Raw genomic sequence first — 17376 nt, forward strand, 5'->3', positions numbered from 1 at the left:
TGAAAGCCTCCAGGCTTCCTTTAGGAGGAAATCCTAAATCCGTTAATTTTGAGGTTAGAAGAGTGATTCAAAGTCCAATAATACTTTATTTTTGATGGTGGTCAGATATGTGACTTCCAGATGTCTCTATGAAAGGGAAAATAGAGTTTTTAACATTGTCTGATATTGAGATGTTCAGGAACATCTGTAGTGAGGACGGCCCTTGGAATGTTCTGCAGAGAGATAACGGTTGTAAAACTAGCGCTGGCCGCCAGTGGTACCAGTCCCTGCCTGGAACCAGGTCGTCTGAGAAAGCTTCGTTGTTGACTCCCAACTGTGATTTGTGAAAGTGTTCTTCCTAGAGCGGGTGTTTTACGGCTTTAAGATTTTAAGTCGAGACAGTCGCAGAGAAAGTAGCCTCACAGCCAATCAGGTACCACCTTTGGTTCCTCCAAACGTGGTTCACCAGAAGGCTGTGCTGCAATAAATTCCAATTGTCCTGGAGAACAACATTAGGTCCGGATGTGGCACTACACCACCGCCGTGGAAACGCTCCTCCTCTTCTTCTTGTTATCCTTTTACCAGTTGATTCAGGTGTCCCAGTAGCTTTGAAGGCTCACTGTCCATGTGTCAGTCTATTTGTGTGTCCGTGCATAAAATAGCTAGCTAGTGGCTAGCTAGCTATTTTTAACAGCCTTTCAGCTGTTAAATCCTTTCACCAAGTCCCATCGAGCAAAGCTTCAGCCGCTAAACCTGGGCAGAAATAAAGAGCTAAAAAAGGTTAATTAATGCTAAATAAAAAAAATCATGCTCGATAATAATTTTGCAAATGAGTGTTGAGATGTGGCTGACTCACGCTGCTTGCTGCTGAACTGGAGAGGCTGCTGTGACCTAGGTAGCGACATTGGCCGCCATGCCAGCCGTGTTGCTAGCATGGTGGCCAGCAGAGTCCTTCTACTCTGCTCTTCCTTTTGCTTTGTTTTTTTGCTTTGTTTTTTTTCCCCACTCGTAATATGATTCTCTTCACAACCGTTGACTGACTCATATTTTAAAAAGAAAAAGCTGTGTCTGCACTTTGTCGCACACACAGCAGCGGCCCTGTTGTAGGAGAAACGGATAAGAGTTTGATCTTCTACTTCTCGATGGATAACAAAATTAAAAATAAAACACCTCAACATCTTTTTCCTGCTCCTCAGTTCCTTCCAGAGCGACGATGACGACGAGGTGACCAACAAGACCTGGGTCTTGACCCCCAAAGTGTACGAGAGTGACGTGACTCACATCCTCAACGGCCTGTTGGATGGATACGACAACAAACTGCGGCCCGACATCGGAGGTAGGTCCGCTTCTGCTGCTGCTCCCTCACCAGGGCTGGGTCTCAATTCAGGGTCTGCACCCTTCGAAACGAGCGTCCCCCGTCTGAAGGAAGCGTTCTCATCCAGCCTAGAAGGACGAACCCAAACCCTGCCTCCCCGGTAACCACACGGGATGGTCTCGCCTTCGGCGTATTTCGTGGTTGCATCACCGCCGTTCCCTCCTGCTGGCCAACCCCGGAAGTGACGCTTCGATAGTATCAAGCTGACCATTGGTTAGCCATCTAACAATGGCGTTGGATGATCAAATAAGTAAAATACTATGTTAAAAAAATGCATATTTTATGTGAAACTTCAATACCTAAATTTATATGTTGTGTCTTTGTCAGTACATGCCGCTAATTTCAGCTGACTTCCCAGGATCCTACCATGCTTTGCAGCTGCTCGCAAAGCATCCTGGGATACACAAGTACACAAAGGATAGTAGCGGTGCATCCTTGGAATCGGCTAAAAGTAGGGCTCATTCCGAGTACGCATTTGGAGCGTCCTAAGGACCCTTGGGAATTGGGACAAGCCTTTGCGCAGTGCTATGACGCAACTTCCTTTCAAATGCGTACTCAGAAGGGTGCAGGCCCTGAATTGAGACACAGCCCAGGTTGAGACTGAGGGGAGAGGTTGTCATCACTGACTTCCTGTTTACTTCCTGCAGAACAAGAGCTTAGCATGGGCACAAACACTGCGTGAGGGCTCTTGTAAACATGGTTCAATGGCTCAGAAAGGTGAAAACATGAAGGTGGAGATTTAAAGGAGGAACAGTTCACATCTGGCTCGCAAAAAAGAAAAAACGTGGAAACAAAAAATTTGAAGTCTCTTCTGGGGTGGAACTGTAGCTGCTGCTGCTGCTGCCGCATCCATCCATCCATCCATCCATCCTCCATGCCTTCATGTTGAGAGAATCTTCAGCTTTGGAGACGCTAGAAGTGGCCTCTTTGCTGTGAAGTGAAGAGCTGCTTTGAGCCGCAGCTCCTCCCAGGGAGGCGCGCGCGCGTGTGTGTGTGTGTGTGTGTGTGTGTGTGTGTGTGTGTGTGTGTGTGTGTGGGGTGGGTGGGGGAGTAGGGATTGTGTATGGGGGGTGTAGCAGCCAACTGCCGCCACCGCCGTCTTCAAACAAGCTGTGATCTGGCTCCCCCGGCGTCGTGCTGCCAACTTCCACAGCTACAAAGAGGTTATAATTAGCAGGCTGTGGTAGCGGCCACCGACCAATCAGGTGTTCCGGCCGGCGCAGCCAACTTCCTCCTCCGTGACTGGCTCTGTGGTTTCAGATGGGGAGGGGTGCGTTGGGGGTGGGGGTGAGCGGGTTGGGGGGAGGGGGGGGGGGGGGGGGGGTACTGATTGGGCCGCCACTCCCGCCTTTGAAGTCCAGCATGATGCTCATTTAATTTTAATGCCTCCCGGAGTCGGAGGAGTCCAAATGGGACAGAGAGTTTTTCTCAAAGTCCTACGTGACACACACACACACACACACACACACACACACACACACACACACCATCGGTCCCATCCTCCTCTGCGAGACAGATGTTTGGGCCTGGGCTGGGTACCATCCAGAATATTTTGATAGGCCAGAATGATACTTTGTTTTTTGATATCAGATGTTTTTTTTCAAAACTATTTCAACAGCAAGAAAAATACATTGTTTCCATAATTACAGCGCATAATAGCACACATTTTTATTTTCTATTTTCCTGCTGATTTAATTCGGGATTTTCCTATGTGCCATCTTCCTGTCCTTCATTCTGATCCACCTTGTAGTGGAGCCACCGTAGCATCTTTTTTCACGCTTACAACGCTAATTTTCACTGTGACATCAACAAAAGTTCCCGTCACCAAGTGAAAGCCCATCAGCAGCCACGTGAGATCTTGGTTTTAAATGATTATTGGCTGGCAGATGCTGAGATTGACTCTATGATTTTTTTTTTCAGGTTTTTGTATTCATCAAATCGGTGCTACAAATGTATCAAAGTTTGATGGCTAACCCGACAAACGAGGAAAGTCCAGTAGCTTCCTTCCAAATCTTCAGCGGCTGCAGCTGATTGGTCGGTCCTGCTGCCAGGATGCTTCAGCTGGCTGAGTCCTCTGTTTTAAAGTGACGCCGCCGCCAGTTTCTGCTCCCTGGCAAAAACCTTTCCTGGTGCCGCTGGCTCTCTCTCCCGCTTGCTCACTCTCTCACTCACCCGTTGACTCACTCGCTCAGTGGATTTCGAGATTGATGATCGCCATCCAGTTGGCTTGTCCAAACGTTTTTTTTTTTTTTTTTTTTAAGAGTAATTTCTGGTTAAAATTTTCAAAACTTGGCTCTGATTTTTATTCATCACGTGTATTAAATCCTGCACATTAGCATGTGATGTGAAGCAGATACAGTAACATTCGCTGCAGTTGTGAAACCCATGCTGAAGGACAGAGTTTGTCTGTCTGCCCGTCCAGGAGGTTTAGGTGTTGCAGCTCCACACACTATTATTTTTATTTATTTTTCAGTGACCTGATCAAGCTCCTGAAATGCAAAAAAAAGGATAATCATATAACAAAGTTGAATTTCCATTGATTTTTTTTTTTCATGACTTGTGTCTTGCGACTGCTCTTTCTTGAAGCTACAGATGCTAGCTAGCTAGTGTTTGTTGCTCTTGCTGTGAAACCTCCAACCAGCTGAAAGCTCTTCATGCTTCATGATCCAGAACCTCCAAGGATATCTGGGAGGTTCGAAATCCCGAGACTCACGAATGAAAAGTGAAGCTTTCTGAATATCAAAGTTGCTTCTGAGTTTCTGGTCTTCAGCAGAAGTGTTGACGGAGGTTGACCGAAATGTTGTCTTTTCATTTCTGTTTTTTCTTGTCTTGCAGTCAAACCGACAGTGATTCACACCGACATGTTTGTCAACAGCATCGGCCCGGTCAACGCCATCAACATGGTGAGTGAACGGCTCTGTGATTGGCTGGAGGCACATTATCTCCAGCCTTCGCCTGTCAAGGCTGTCTGACCATCATCATCATCATCATCATCATCATCATCACCTTTGTTGTCATTCTGAATGAGAAATGCAAACTGACTTCAAGGTGTTGTAGACATTCAGCTTGGAAAACCAAAATTTTCAACTGTAAAACAGAAAACAGAAGTGAGAATGTATGCAACGCCACCTGCCTGCACCATTTACGCTGTGGTTCTGTTTCATTTCGCTGGGTCTCAACGAAGACACCCACTCAGTGATTCAGGCTGAGAAGCTGGAGGACAAGAGACCATGTCATTTGCTCTGTGTGTGTGTGTGTGTGTGTGTGTGTGTGTGTGTGTGTGTGTGTGCACGTGTGTGTCTGTGTATGTGTGTGTGTGTGGGAGAATAGTGACGACATGCCACAGAATGCCGACTAATCCCCTCACATTCATATGTCACACGAACCTGCTGGAGAGTCAGTCAATTGATCAGTTTGTGTGGTTGGTCTGAAGATAGTCATTATGATGATGATGAATGATGATGATGACGATGGTGATGACGATGACGATGATGATGGTGATGATGAATATGATGATGATATAGATAATGATGATGAGCCTTTGAAGCAGAATGGTGATGACAAATTCATTCATTCAGCTGCTCTGCTCTAATTGAAATCATCTGATTCCATTTCCCTGGTTGGGCTAAGGTTCTTTTCTCCCATCACTTCCTTTCGTTTGTTCAGACCTTGTTGTCGTTGATTTAAGCTTCACTGAGGGACCGCTAGTTAATTCCTCTGTGCACTCAAATCCCTCCCTGTGTCCTCCTGCTGCTCTTCCCTTCCAACCTCAGGGCTCAACCTTCCGAATAACACAGCAAATAAAAGAGACTGATGGCTCGCTCTCTCACCCTCACAGCGTTGCAGCTTGCTTCTCCACCCTGCCCCGTCTGTTTTTTTGTGTGTGCGTGCGTGCGTGTGTGAAAGCAGTGAGCTGCAGAGGCTTTCCAGTAGTGGTAGAAAAAAGTTTTCGGACACATTTGAAGTTTTTGCTCAATCCCAATTATTGTCATGAAATATGAATGAAATACAAGTAAATCTGTGTGTGTGTGTGTGTGTGTGTGTGTGTGTGTGTGTGTGTGTGTGTGTGTGTGTGTGCATGTATGTTTTGGCTTAATCAGAGCAAACAAATGTAAATAATTTTTGTTTATTGTTAAAAAGACAACATAAGATAAGAAAACTACATTCTTGTAGTTATTATAGTACTCTTGTACTCTGGAGAGTGAGACTGACTCTTGAAGCAACACGGGACATCACAAATGAGTGACTGAGGTCCTGAACTTCTCTCAGCAGCTTTACGAACCAACCAATAGAAAAGCTGCATCAAATGAAGCAATGATCTTCACAACATAGATCAATAGATATTGTGAAGTCATCTCAAGTATACATTTTCGTTTATACATGTAGCGACTATTGGTTACAGTTACACTGTGGTTAAAAGCCGGTAGTGTAGATATTAATTGCTAGCAGAAGTGAATCAATTTACAATTCCAAACTTCTCTGCAAAATAGGCAAAATGCCAAGTTTACCTTATTTCCCTGATTTTTTTTGTCAATTTATTTTTTCATGAACACAACTCTAAATGACGCTATGAGTTTTATGTGTGCTTGTGGCGTGGATCGATTGCAACTGCATGTTGATGTCTGTTCTACCCTGCGCTAGTCGTGAATTGCACAAATCTTGCAGGCGATGTCAGCCTTTAACTAGGAGTCCCCTGCTTTGACGAGGTGGTGACAGGCTGCTCTGTGTCGCCCCCTGCAGGAGTACACCATCGATATCTTCTTCGCCCAGACCTGGTACGACCGGCGGCTCAAGTTTAACAGTACCATGAAAGTGCTGCGTCTCAACAGCAACATGGTGGGGAAGATCTGGATCCCCGACACCTTTTTCCGCAACTCCAAGAAGGCCGATGCCCACTGGATCACCACGCCCAATCGCATGCTGCGGATCTGGAACGATGGCCGCATCCTCTACACGCTCAGGTAGAGAAAAACAACGGTGCTGGTTCCACATGGCGTCGCCCCCTACTGGTCTGCAGTTGAAATGTGTCTAAATGGATGGAAGATTCTGAGGCATTCTGTTTGCACTTGGTCATTTCAAGCGTTTTTCGTATTCCGATTGGCAAAAATCATACAAAGTAACCAAGTGGAAACAGTCCAAATCCGTATTGTCATCCGATCACTCAAACCACCTCAGGGAGGTGGTTTCGACGCTTCGCATCGCTTACAACAGAAAGCGATCTCAGTCCACATTAACGACCGCCTACTCCACTCACCTCTCCGTGTACGTACTTGGTCGGCGCCCCACTTCCCGGCGTCGTCATTATAAAGTTAAAAACAAGAAGCAAAAACAAATCATTTTTGTTGGACTCTTTTATTAGGATGCTAATAAATTTCATTACGCATTAACGTATTTTGTCAGTGGACCAGTGGTCGCAGTTTCCCACATATGAGATTAAAATTTGCGACTTTGCGTCCGAAAATTTGCCAGCCACTGTTGTTGCGAAAATGAAGTCATCACCACTCTGTCCCACCAGTCGTTACTCCTCGTTCGGATCCATACGCATCTTTTGGTTCCGCAGCTATCACAGCAGAAACAAATGCTGCAGCCCTCTTTCTTCTCCATGCTGCTCTTCTCTTTAGTTGGCGATCTAAGACCATTAACCGGCTTTGTATACGACTTCCGATAATACGGACGAGCTGCAGTAGAATTAAAACGAGTGACTTTATATAGTCCGCAAACAGGAAGTTGATTCTTATTTGTTTTCAGGTGAAACTAGCTGTAGTTTAGCGCTTTACTGCCCCTAGTGGTTAAAAATGCACTAATGCGATCACAAGTGGCACGCTCGAGACGCATGTTAATGCCATGTGCGAACAGATGCTTCAAGATGCGTACTTCGTGATACGATCCCCAAAAACAGTTGCAAGTCACCAAGTGCAAACAGGGCCTAAGTCAATCCAGCTAAAAATCACAGAACTGCTGATTTGCTAAACAAACTGGGAAGGAAACTGGTCCCAGTGCAGGTGTGAATCCAGGAAACCAACATTCCTCCGTTGCTCCTCACACCTGCTTCTGACTGGTGGGAGCAGGTTCTGAGCAGGCTCTTTAACCTTTGAACTGTTGGTCTCTGAATGTGGTTTCACTTGTTGAGAGAAATAAGTGGTTTCATTGTTGTGTTGTCCAATGAGCCACTGCTGCCTGAAGATCCTGGACCAGCCAGACACAAACAGCAAGTTTCTTCTCTGGTTGGCACAGGAAAGCCTGACATGATCTTTAACCTTGCTGCTCCAGGTCCGTCCACATGCTGCTGCTCAGTCTGGCAGTAGTACAGGAAAAAACAAAAAACAAAAAAAAAACCCTTACCTATTTTTTTTTTTTTTTTTTTTTAGAAATGGTTGGAATACGGAACATTTTTAATCAAAACAATTACATTAAATTAAATTAAAAATTAAATTAAATAGATTCCCATATTCCTTTTTCCCCTTGTCCTGTCTGGCCATAATGACAAGCAGAAATGTGTCTGAATGTCTTTATGATGGCTGACAGATTTTATTCTCAAAGATAGAGCTTGTGACCCAAAGATGTGAATCACACAGGTTGGTTCAGGAACTACCTGTTGAGTGGTTTTATTATATTTTTGTGAATGAGTGATATTCTGGCCATGCCCAGACTGATGGATGGATAAGGAATGAAAAAGAGAGTAGAAAGGATATGTATGTAGGCGAGGGTCAAGTGGGGAGAGAGCGGGAGAGGAGAGGGATAGAGAGAACAACTGGCAACAATATACATGTATTGTGTAAAACCAAACTAAACAAAACATAAATAAAAAAACAAAGCAAAACATTAATAGCATAGTTAATTATCCAATAACTAAATAATTCAAGTAATAAATGGATTAACTCATCAAGAAAAGAATAAGATAAAAACATACATTACAATACAAAAAATAAGATAACCATAATTAAGTAAGACGATAATCTATGCGTACGTGTGCATGAATGTACAGATGTGCGTGCATGGGTGTGCGAGTGTACCTGTTTGTGAATGCCTATGTGTATATAAGGTCTATGTGTGTGTTGTTCAGTTTGTAAATACATCAAAGATGCTGTGATAATCCATTTCTAATGGATAAAGCCTTGGCCTGGATGAGAGGTCATCAGGTGGTCTCCAACGTTCATCGAGTGTTTCGACCCTTAACCACAACACTCTCCGGTTGGCGGGTCAGCCGTGATTGGCCAGATCACTGCCCCTCTCATCCAGGCTTCCAGCTGTTGTCCTCTCTTTTATGCCAGAGCCAACAGGAGGCTCTCTCTGCCGCTTCTCCCAACCTTCGAACAGCTGTTTTCCTCAAGTGGCCTCTCAATCCGACCTTTGTCATTAGATTACACACAGATTGCGCTGGGAATCCTCGACATCCAACCTCCACTGTCACCAGCCATGTTGTCCACCCCTTGTCCCGGCAATCCTGGGCAAGTTGTTGGGACTTGGTTTTCTTTCTCTCTGCCGCTTCCTCACAGCCCTCCTCCCACGGGACAGTTAGTTCAACCAGGATGATTTTCTTTCCCTCTGGAGACCACATAATTATGTCTGGTCTCAGAGTGGTGGACAGTACTGCCTCTGGGAAGTGGAGCTTCCTCCCCAGGTCGACCTCCATCTCCCAACCCTGGGCCAACTGCAGGAGGTTTTGCCTGGCTTGGCCTTGGACAACTGGTCTATGACCTGCTTTCACGAAGGTGATGGTGCTCGGCTGTGGTCTAGTTTTGGATGGATGTTTCTTTCTCCTCTCTTGCTCCAAGATGTCTGCGAGCAGTGCCAGCACCCTGTCATGGCGCCACCTGTATCTTCCCTGGGTCAATGCTGTTTTGCACCCTGAAAGAATGTGCGCCATAGTCCCTTTACTGCCACACAACCTGCACAGCGGGTCCTCCCTCATTCCCAAACCTGTGCAAGTTGACTGGGGTTGGTAAGGTGTCGTACACTGCTCGGAGCAGAAACGAGATATGGAAAGGCTCCAACCTCCACAGTTCACTCCACGTGATGGTCCTCTTGGGAAGGTTCCACCTTGTCCAGGCACCTTGAGTTGCGAGCTTGACGGATTTAGCTCTTCTTCCTTCTTCCTCAAGGTTCCGAACTTCATCCTGGATCATGGTCCTCCTTTCCCTGGGAGTGGACTTGGACCACTGCTGGAAATGTGATGTTCCCAGACCCTGTCTTCCAGTGCAGGGATTTCCGATGGTATCCCTGGTCTTGAGAGAAGATTCTGCCTGGTTAATGGCGGTGCTGGCGGCCCACTTCCTGCCGGATCTTGTTCTTATTCCTGCTTCCCTGATGAGTTGGTCTTTGGAGTCCCTATATATCAGGGAAAGTCTGCACTTGGCGACTTTAAACTCCTCCACAACTGAAGACAAGGGGAGCTGTAGCTGACCCGACCTTATGTAGTGCCCCATAGATGTAAAACTCGGGGGTATTCCCAACCATCTTCGAAGGTGCTTGTTGAACTTCTTCTCCATCCCTTCAACTGTTGTTATAGGCACTTCGTACACGGTGAGAAGCCACATAAGTCTTTGGAGTACTTACAGGCCATGCTGGTAGATCCAGCACTTATATTTCCCAGGCAGGCCAGACTTGTCAATTCTTTCCAGCCAATCCTCCACTTGTTTTTCGGTGCTGGAGATGGTGTTTTTATCTGTCAGGGAATCATCATACCACTTTCCAAGGCATTTAATAGGGTTCCCCTGGATGTTTGGGATTGCTTCCCCCTGAACAAGCAGCTTGAACTTTTCCGTTGTTTTCCCCTTTTGGATCACCAGACTCCTTGATTTCTTGGGCTTAAAGATCATCTTCGCCCACGTAGCCATACGATCCAGTTCTGCCAGGACCCATCTTGCCTGCACGTGAGTTGGTGTTATCACGGTAAGATCATCCATGAATGCCCTGATTGCTGGCTGTTGATTTCCTACTGCAGTCCTCGGTCCTCTTGACTTTGTGATCGCAGCAGAGATTATCAGGTTCATTCCCATGACGAACAAGATGGGGGAGATGGTACACCCTGTCACTATTCCCTTCTCCACTGGCTGCCACTTTGTTATGAACATGGCTGACTGGAATCTTAGCTTGATGTCTCCAAGGTAACTGGTGATCATCCCCTGGATGTGATGTGGGATGTGGTAATGGTTCATAGCTGCTTGGATCACATTATGGGGAATTGATCCATATGCATTAGCAAAATTGAGCCAGACTACTGCTAGGTTGCCTTTCTTCTCTTTTGCTTCTTGGATAAGTTGGCTGAGGACCCCTGTATGCTCCAGGCACCCGGAGAGCCCTTCGATACCACCCTTCTGGATCGAGGTGTCAATATATCCATTCCGGGTCATGTATGAGCTCATTCTTTTGGCCAGTACTGAAAAGAAGATTTTTCCCTCCACACTGAGCAAGGAAATGGTTCGGCACAAAGCACCCTTCTGCCCTTCTCCAGCTTGTTGGGACGGTTCCTTTGGACCAGATTACTCGCATAAGCTTCCACAGCCTTTGCAGGAGCTTGGGACATTTCTTGTATACTTTGTAAGGTATATATATATATATATATATATATATATGTATATATATATATATATATATATATATATATATACATATACATATATATATATAAGATATACCGCTGGGGCCTGGGGCAGAAGCTGATCTTGCGTGCTTGACGACCTCTTGAACCTCTCTCCATGATGGAAATTCTGTGCTGAGGAGGGATGTTGGTGGATTGATGGTGCCAAGCCCGTGATTTTCTGGTAGGGCATCGTTTCTTGAAGGGTTACTAAATGTCTCTTCAACAAACTCCTCCACCTCCTCCTTAGAACTTGTTAGAGTCCCAGACCTCGCCTCTCCCAAAAGTGTTTTGGTGAAGCGATAGGGGTCTTTTATAAACTGGGCTCGTGCAGCTTCCTGCCTTTTCCGCCTTTGCCTTTGCCCCTCAGCTCTTCTCAGCCTGATGAGCTGCTCGCGGAGGTTAGCCATCAGTTCTTTTATTCCTTCCTTTTCTTCCGTGCTTGCCAATTTGAATTGCTTTCTCAGGGTTTTGATCTCCTTCTGAAGTTGTTTGATCTTTCTCTCTCTTCTGTTTTCCTGCTTTTCTGGTCTGGCTTTGTTCTCTCCCCTTGGCACTGTTCCATACCGTTCTTTAGCCAAGTTGTGGGTGATGGCTGTGAGTGAATCCACCTTCCATTCTGTTGATCCTGCTTGAACCATTTCAAGCATTATGTCCAGATCTTCATCGAGCATGGACCACTCCTTGGTCTCACTCATCTTAGGCCACTTGATTCTTTCCTTCGTTGGCTGGGGTGGGCTTTTTGGGATGCCATTTGAGGTAGTCCTTGTGTGGTCTTGGGGGATTGCCGGCACTGAGAGATCTCTAGGACTATGGTTTGCTTCCTGCCTAGGGTTCTCCTGCGTCTCACCAGACTGTTCGTCTGAGCGGTGTGCATGCGTCCGTCCCTGTCCACACTCGGACTTGTTCTTGGCCTTACTCTGGTGTATTTTGAGCCCTCTTGAACCTTTGCAGATCTTTCCGCAATTGCACTTCACTTCCCATACCTCCCCAGTCAAGGTGGTTTGTTTGAGCCTTCTCTGCGTCTGTGTCACTGTCCTTGTCGTTGCCGTTGAATCTGTCCTAGCGAGTCTCTCATCCTCCCCCCCTCTCAGGAGACTCTGGGGGGTATTGCTCATTTGTACATTCTGTAGCTTGCTTGGTGCCCTCTTGCGAGTGCTGCAACAGTGTGAATGTGTGTGCGTGTGGAAGTGTGTGGGTGTAGAGGTGTTTGTGTGAGTGTGTGTACCTGAATGTGTGTGTGAGAGTGTATAAGTGCCTCACTGGAAGTAAGCTGCTGGTTAATTTGGCCGACGCCGAGGCCCTACCGCCCCACACCAGGCAACAGGCCAGGAGGGAGCCTGAGTACCCCCCCGCCCCGCAACGCTGGTCGTGAAGAGGCCCGGAGCAGCAGGCCAGAGGGTACCCACCCCACTAAGAGCCAGGGCAAGACGGCAGGGAGGCAGACACCCCAGGAAGGAGGGACACCACCCGGGGCGGACAGGCAGCAGAACCCAACCCCCGGATTGGACCCCAAGGGCAAGCGAGTACTAGAACCATACCCAGGCCCAGAGCCCAGCCCCTTCACCCACCGGGAGGACCGTTACCTGAGACAGGCCTGGCCTTCCAGAGCCCCCCCGAAAGCCCCTTCGCCTCCTGGGAACCCCCCACCGGCCAGAGGACAGCCCCCTCCCCCCGAGCCTGCACCCCAGGACGATGGTTGAAGAACCGGGCGGCAGTTTAGACGTTTTGCTAAAAATGTACCAGTTATGATTACATTCAAAATTCTCTAGGCTTAATCTTTGCATTTGGAATTTAATTTTTGTATCTGTGAGTTTAGCTAATTCAGTATTTAGTTTACGTAACTCTGCCCACACATGTTCTTCCTCTTCGATGGCATATGAGGATTCTAATGCTTTAGTTGTTTCCCAGGGAACATGTAGGAGTTTCAGGCATGTCATTTATTTCTAAAAATATTGTCCCCTCCCTGTTAAAATATTTGATAAAATAAAACCAAAGTGTCATGACGTATTAAGCCTGTATTCCAACTGAAAGTCTTTTTTTTTTCCTGTACTGACACAGACATCCAAGGTGATGAAAGTGACCTGCCCACCCCCCTCCTACTCCCTCTCCCCATTCTCACTTCATTAACCTGTCAATTAAGTTGCCATTTTAACTAGCGGGTTAATTGCAATGACCACAGAGGTGATGTATGTGTGTGTGTGTGTGTGAGTGGGAGAAGGAGCCAGCGAAAGTGATACATGACAAGCGGCTCAGCGGCTAAAGCCGCTGGAGGTCGTTTGCTCATTAAGACGACAGTTTAACCCCTTGTGCTGTTGAAACTCCCTCAAGTGTGAAGCCGCGAGATGGAAAATAAATAAATTAATTAATAGAAAAAAAAAAAAAAACACTCATAATTAAAAAATATATATATTTCTGACTGTGAGCGACAGCAGTGAGGGCGGAGCTAAACAATTAGACTGATTGAGGAGTGATGAATAAATAAATAAATAAATGAATTATTATTATTATTATTATTATTATTATTATTAATAATAATAATAATAATAATAATAATAATAATGACAATAATAATAATAATAAAATCTGTCTGCCTGCAGTCAGTATGTCTCTTGCGCTGACCTCATGAACTATTGACTCCATGACCCTTCACCTCCTCCAGAGGGACTGATTGCTGTGTGCAGCTGCTTTTGTGAGTCTCGGAGGACCAACATGTCGTGTCTTTTGCTCCTGACTCTATGTGCGTGTGTGTGTGTGTGTGTCTCTCGGGACCTCGGTGATGAAGATGCTGTCTGTGTCTCTGCAGGTTGACCATCGACGCCGAGTGTCAGCTCAAACTCAACAACTTCCCCATGGACGAGCACTCGTGTCCCCTGGAGTTTTCAAGTTGTAGGTTGGCCGTGTGCTGCTGCACACACACACACACGCACACACACACACGACAGCTCTGTCTGCAAACACGAACATGATCCCACCTGACAGGATGGTTTTAGTCTTTAGGTTGAGGGCCGTTAATGCACTTATAATAACACACACAGTGTTTGTGTGTGCGTGTGTGTGCGTGTGCGTGTGCGTGTGCGTGTGCGTGTGTGTGTGTGTGTGTGTGCGTGTTCCGGCTGTTTTTGGGATTTGAGGCTGAAGCAAAAGCGCTGATTGCTTTTTTTTCCCCCTGTGCTGCTCAAGAATAAATTAAAAAAAAAACTCTTGCAATGTGACACGAGTCGGGAATGAGGGGGAAAAACTCAGGATTGTCAGAAGACAGGCGGTGATCTAGAGAGAGAGAAGATGCATGATGGGATATTCTCAAAAGGCAATGCAGGATCAAGATCAGTCCTGGAAATGGAACCACAAGGCACAAAAATGTTTTTTTTTTACTTACTTACTAAGGTTTTGCGCTGGAAAAAACAATAACACAGTGCAAATTGAAATTTCAATACACACCTTCTCAGTTTAAAAGGAAAACTGACCCGGAATGACGGAATGACTGTCTGGAAAACTGATGCATCAACAACCAGCTGTGATGTCATCATGAGGCTCCGCCCACTGGTCAGGGCTGAGTCTGCAGCCTGAGAGGGTGGATGTGATGCAGACACACAGCTGCTGCTACTGCTGCTGCTGCTGCTGCTGCTGCTGCTGCTTCTGCTTCTGCGTCTCATGAAAAAATGAGGCTGTTAAATAAAACAGAGAAGAGACTTAAAGAATTCATCCGGAAGAGCTCAGGTCCCTTTTTCACAAAGGCGACAATAGTATTGACATTCTGTATTTCAGTAGATGTGCGGATACTTGTGTCAAAAAAATATATATACTTTGGTAAAAGTAAAAGTACTGATTCAACTCTTTTACTCAAGTAAAGTAAGAAAGTTCAGGTTCTTTGAGGAAATTATTGGATGTCCACACTGTTCAAAATAACAATGAAGACGTTGTTTTGTTGGTTTCCTTACCGAACAGCTTCTATGCCGCCTTCAACGGATCGTCATAAAAATTCACACACCTACACAATATATTACTGGCCGTTTTAATGGAACTAAAGAAACCATGATATCCAAGGGAAACCAGTTGTCTCAGGCAGCCCAAAATTAAAATGTCACCTGAACGCTGACTTCATTTACTAAAACCCGAAGAAAGCTGTGCTAGCTGTGAGTCTCGGTAGCTCACAGAGGTAGACAGCTGATATTATTAGTAGATATTTTATTGAGTTTTTCTTTATTTTTCCATTTTATTTTTATTGTCAAAGGTACAACTTACAATCATTGCTTACGTTTATGAAATTTTTCATCAAAATGTGATAGTGGCGGTTCTGTCACTATTCCTCCAATTGAGCGTGCGCCCTGGCTACTTGGCCAAAGGGGTATCCCTTTGGCTGAATGGTTAAGCGCGCATGGCTATTACCCGGGAATCTTGGGACTAGGGGGATAATAACAATAAATAAATAAATTTAACATTAGAACGGTAGAACAGGGATGTATCTTAGGTAAATACCTCTAGGTTTGAGAATGATAGCACTCATTCGGGAGATTAAACTCACAGAAATGTACTATTTTAATGTTTTCAGTTGGCGGGAGTAGCCAGGGACCTTTTAAATAATACCCTTCAGTCTGCTGTGTTCGTTCGAATCGGCCGTCTTTTTTCTACAAAGGAAATCCACCTTGCCAATTCTTTTTTTAATCTGTCCATTTGCAGATTAGTGAGTAAGTCCAGCTCGACGCAAATTTGTGTATACCTTATTTTCTTTTTTTTCAGGTCACTAACATGTAGCGCTCACTTACAAGAGTATATTCGCCATTGTGGCTTTGGCCTGCAACTTTTAAAAATCACCAGTAATATGTTGTGTATGTTGTATGAATTTCTGACCAATCCGCTTGACGGTGGCGAAGCACATCTGCAGCTGTTCGGTGAGGAAACCCGTTAAATTGAAGACCAATACGGACATAACACCGGTGTTGTATCGCGCTCCAGTTCCTCTTCACCCAGATTTTCCTCGCATGTCGCTGTTGCTCCCACCATGACCACGCCCCCCTCACTCTCTCCACACGGTTTGCGACCTCAACCAAAAGCAGTTACTTTAAGGCAGGCATAACGCAGTCAGGCTCAATCTGATTGGCCAAATTTCTTTACATGTAGCGCATGGACGGACACGCTATTTATCGCAGTTTTTACAATATGTCTATTGCACATGTTGATATCGCGGTAACAATAAATTTACGATATAATGTGCAGCCCTATTCCTCACTGACTGAGGGACGTTCCAGCATTTTGTGGTGGAAACTCAGAGAAGATCTCCAGGGGTCTTAAGGGTTCTCCTCCTTCCTGAAGGTTCTCCTCCTTCCTGAAGGTTCTTTTCCTTTCTGATCCTCTCCGTGTCCTCCTCAGATGGATACCCCCGGGAGGAAATCGTCTACAAGTGGAAGAGGAGCTCCGTGGAGGTGGGGGATATCCGCTCCTGGAGGCTCTACCAGTTCTCCTTCGTGGGCTTGAGGAACACCTCTGAGATCGTCAGGACCGTCTCAGGTAGGACCTAAATGTCCAGCTGCTCCAGTCCGACCAGAAGAACAACGGGAGTTGTTTTCCCAAAATATCTGACCGCTTCACGTGTCAACTTGGTTCTGGATTACCTGGGTTATGCTTTCACAAGGTTCTGGCTTTATGTGTTAACTTGGTTAAACTAGGTTCTGAATTCACTAGGTTATTTATTAGCTATTTTCTGGATTAAATAGGCTCTGGCTTCACATGTTTAATAGGTTCTGGATTAACAAAGTTATTACATTAATTACATACATTCTGGATTAATTGGGTTGTGCTTCAACAAAGTTTTGGCTTCATATGTTAACTAGGCTCTGGCGAAAGTAGGTTCTTGATTCACTAAATTATTTATTAACTATATTGTGGAATCACTAAGTTCTGGTCTCATACATTAACTTGTTTCTGGCATCTTATGTTTAATAGGTTCTGAATGAACTAAATTCTTAGATTAATAACCTAGGTTCTGTTTTAATTTGCTTCATGTGTTAATTAGATTGTGGATTAATTTGGTTCTAGTTTCTTAGATTAACTAAATTCTGCCTTCAAGTTCGAGTGATAAAACGTCAATATGTGATCATCATCATCATTGTTCATTATTCAATGCCTCAGAAACAAAACCCAAAGCTGAGTTTACACCACTGACTGACAGCAGCAGCAGCAGAGGCAGCAGCTAATGACACTCAAGACACTGATGACACTGACAGTCTGAGCAGTAAATGGTTACTTTCACAGTAACATCAGATCTGTTTAGCTCCGCCCACTCTGTCCTCCTTCCCACTCACATGTTGTGTTGCCTTCTATAGATCCGGCGGCAACGATTGTGTTTCCTCCGCCAAGCAGCAGAGTCTAACAGACACACACACACACACACACACACACACACACTAGTGGGAAAATAATACATATATTTTATATCTGTGTG

The 17376-nt window shown here is 45.4% G+C and overlaps 1 protein-coding gene and 1 long non-coding RNA gene across 5 annotated transcripts in view; one reads left to right on the plus strand and one right to left on the minus strand.

The window, feature by feature from the left end:
* Positions 1 to 17376, minus strand: part of LOC142885504 (uncharacterized) — a 69562-nt gene that overhangs the window by 37825 nt on the left and 14361 nt on the right. The window lies entirely within an intron of this gene.
* The window catches only part of gabrg2 (gamma-aminobutyric acid type A receptor subunit gamma2), a 56552-nt gene that overhangs the window by 7614 nt on the left and 31562 nt on the right, over positions 1 to 17376 (plus strand). For all 4 annotated transcript variants that reach the window (XM_076022017.1, XM_076022018.1, XM_076022020.1 and 1 more), the window contains exons 2-6: positions 1176 to 1315; positions 4190 to 4257; positions 6095 to 6315; positions 13741 to 13823; positions 16305 to 16442. In XM_076022017.1, coding sequence (XP_075878132.1) covers positions 1176 to 1315; positions 4190 to 4257; positions 6095 to 6315; positions 13741 to 13823; positions 16305 to 16442 — 650 coding nt within the window. The remainder of the gene's footprint in view (positions 1 to 1175; positions 1316 to 4189; positions 4258 to 6094; positions 6316 to 13740; positions 13824 to 16304; positions 16443 to 17376) is intronic.

The sequence above is a fragment of the Nelusetta ayraudi genome, unplaced genomic scaffold (genome assembly GCF_046127955.1).
Source record: "Nelusetta ayraudi isolate G7.1 ecotype Tasmania unplaced genomic scaffold, CSIRO-AGI_Nayr_v1 ptg000011l, whole genome shotgun sequence".
Lineage (NCBI taxonomy): Eukaryota > Metazoa > Chordata > Actinopteri > Tetraodontiformes > Monacanthidae > Nelusetta > Nelusetta ayraudi.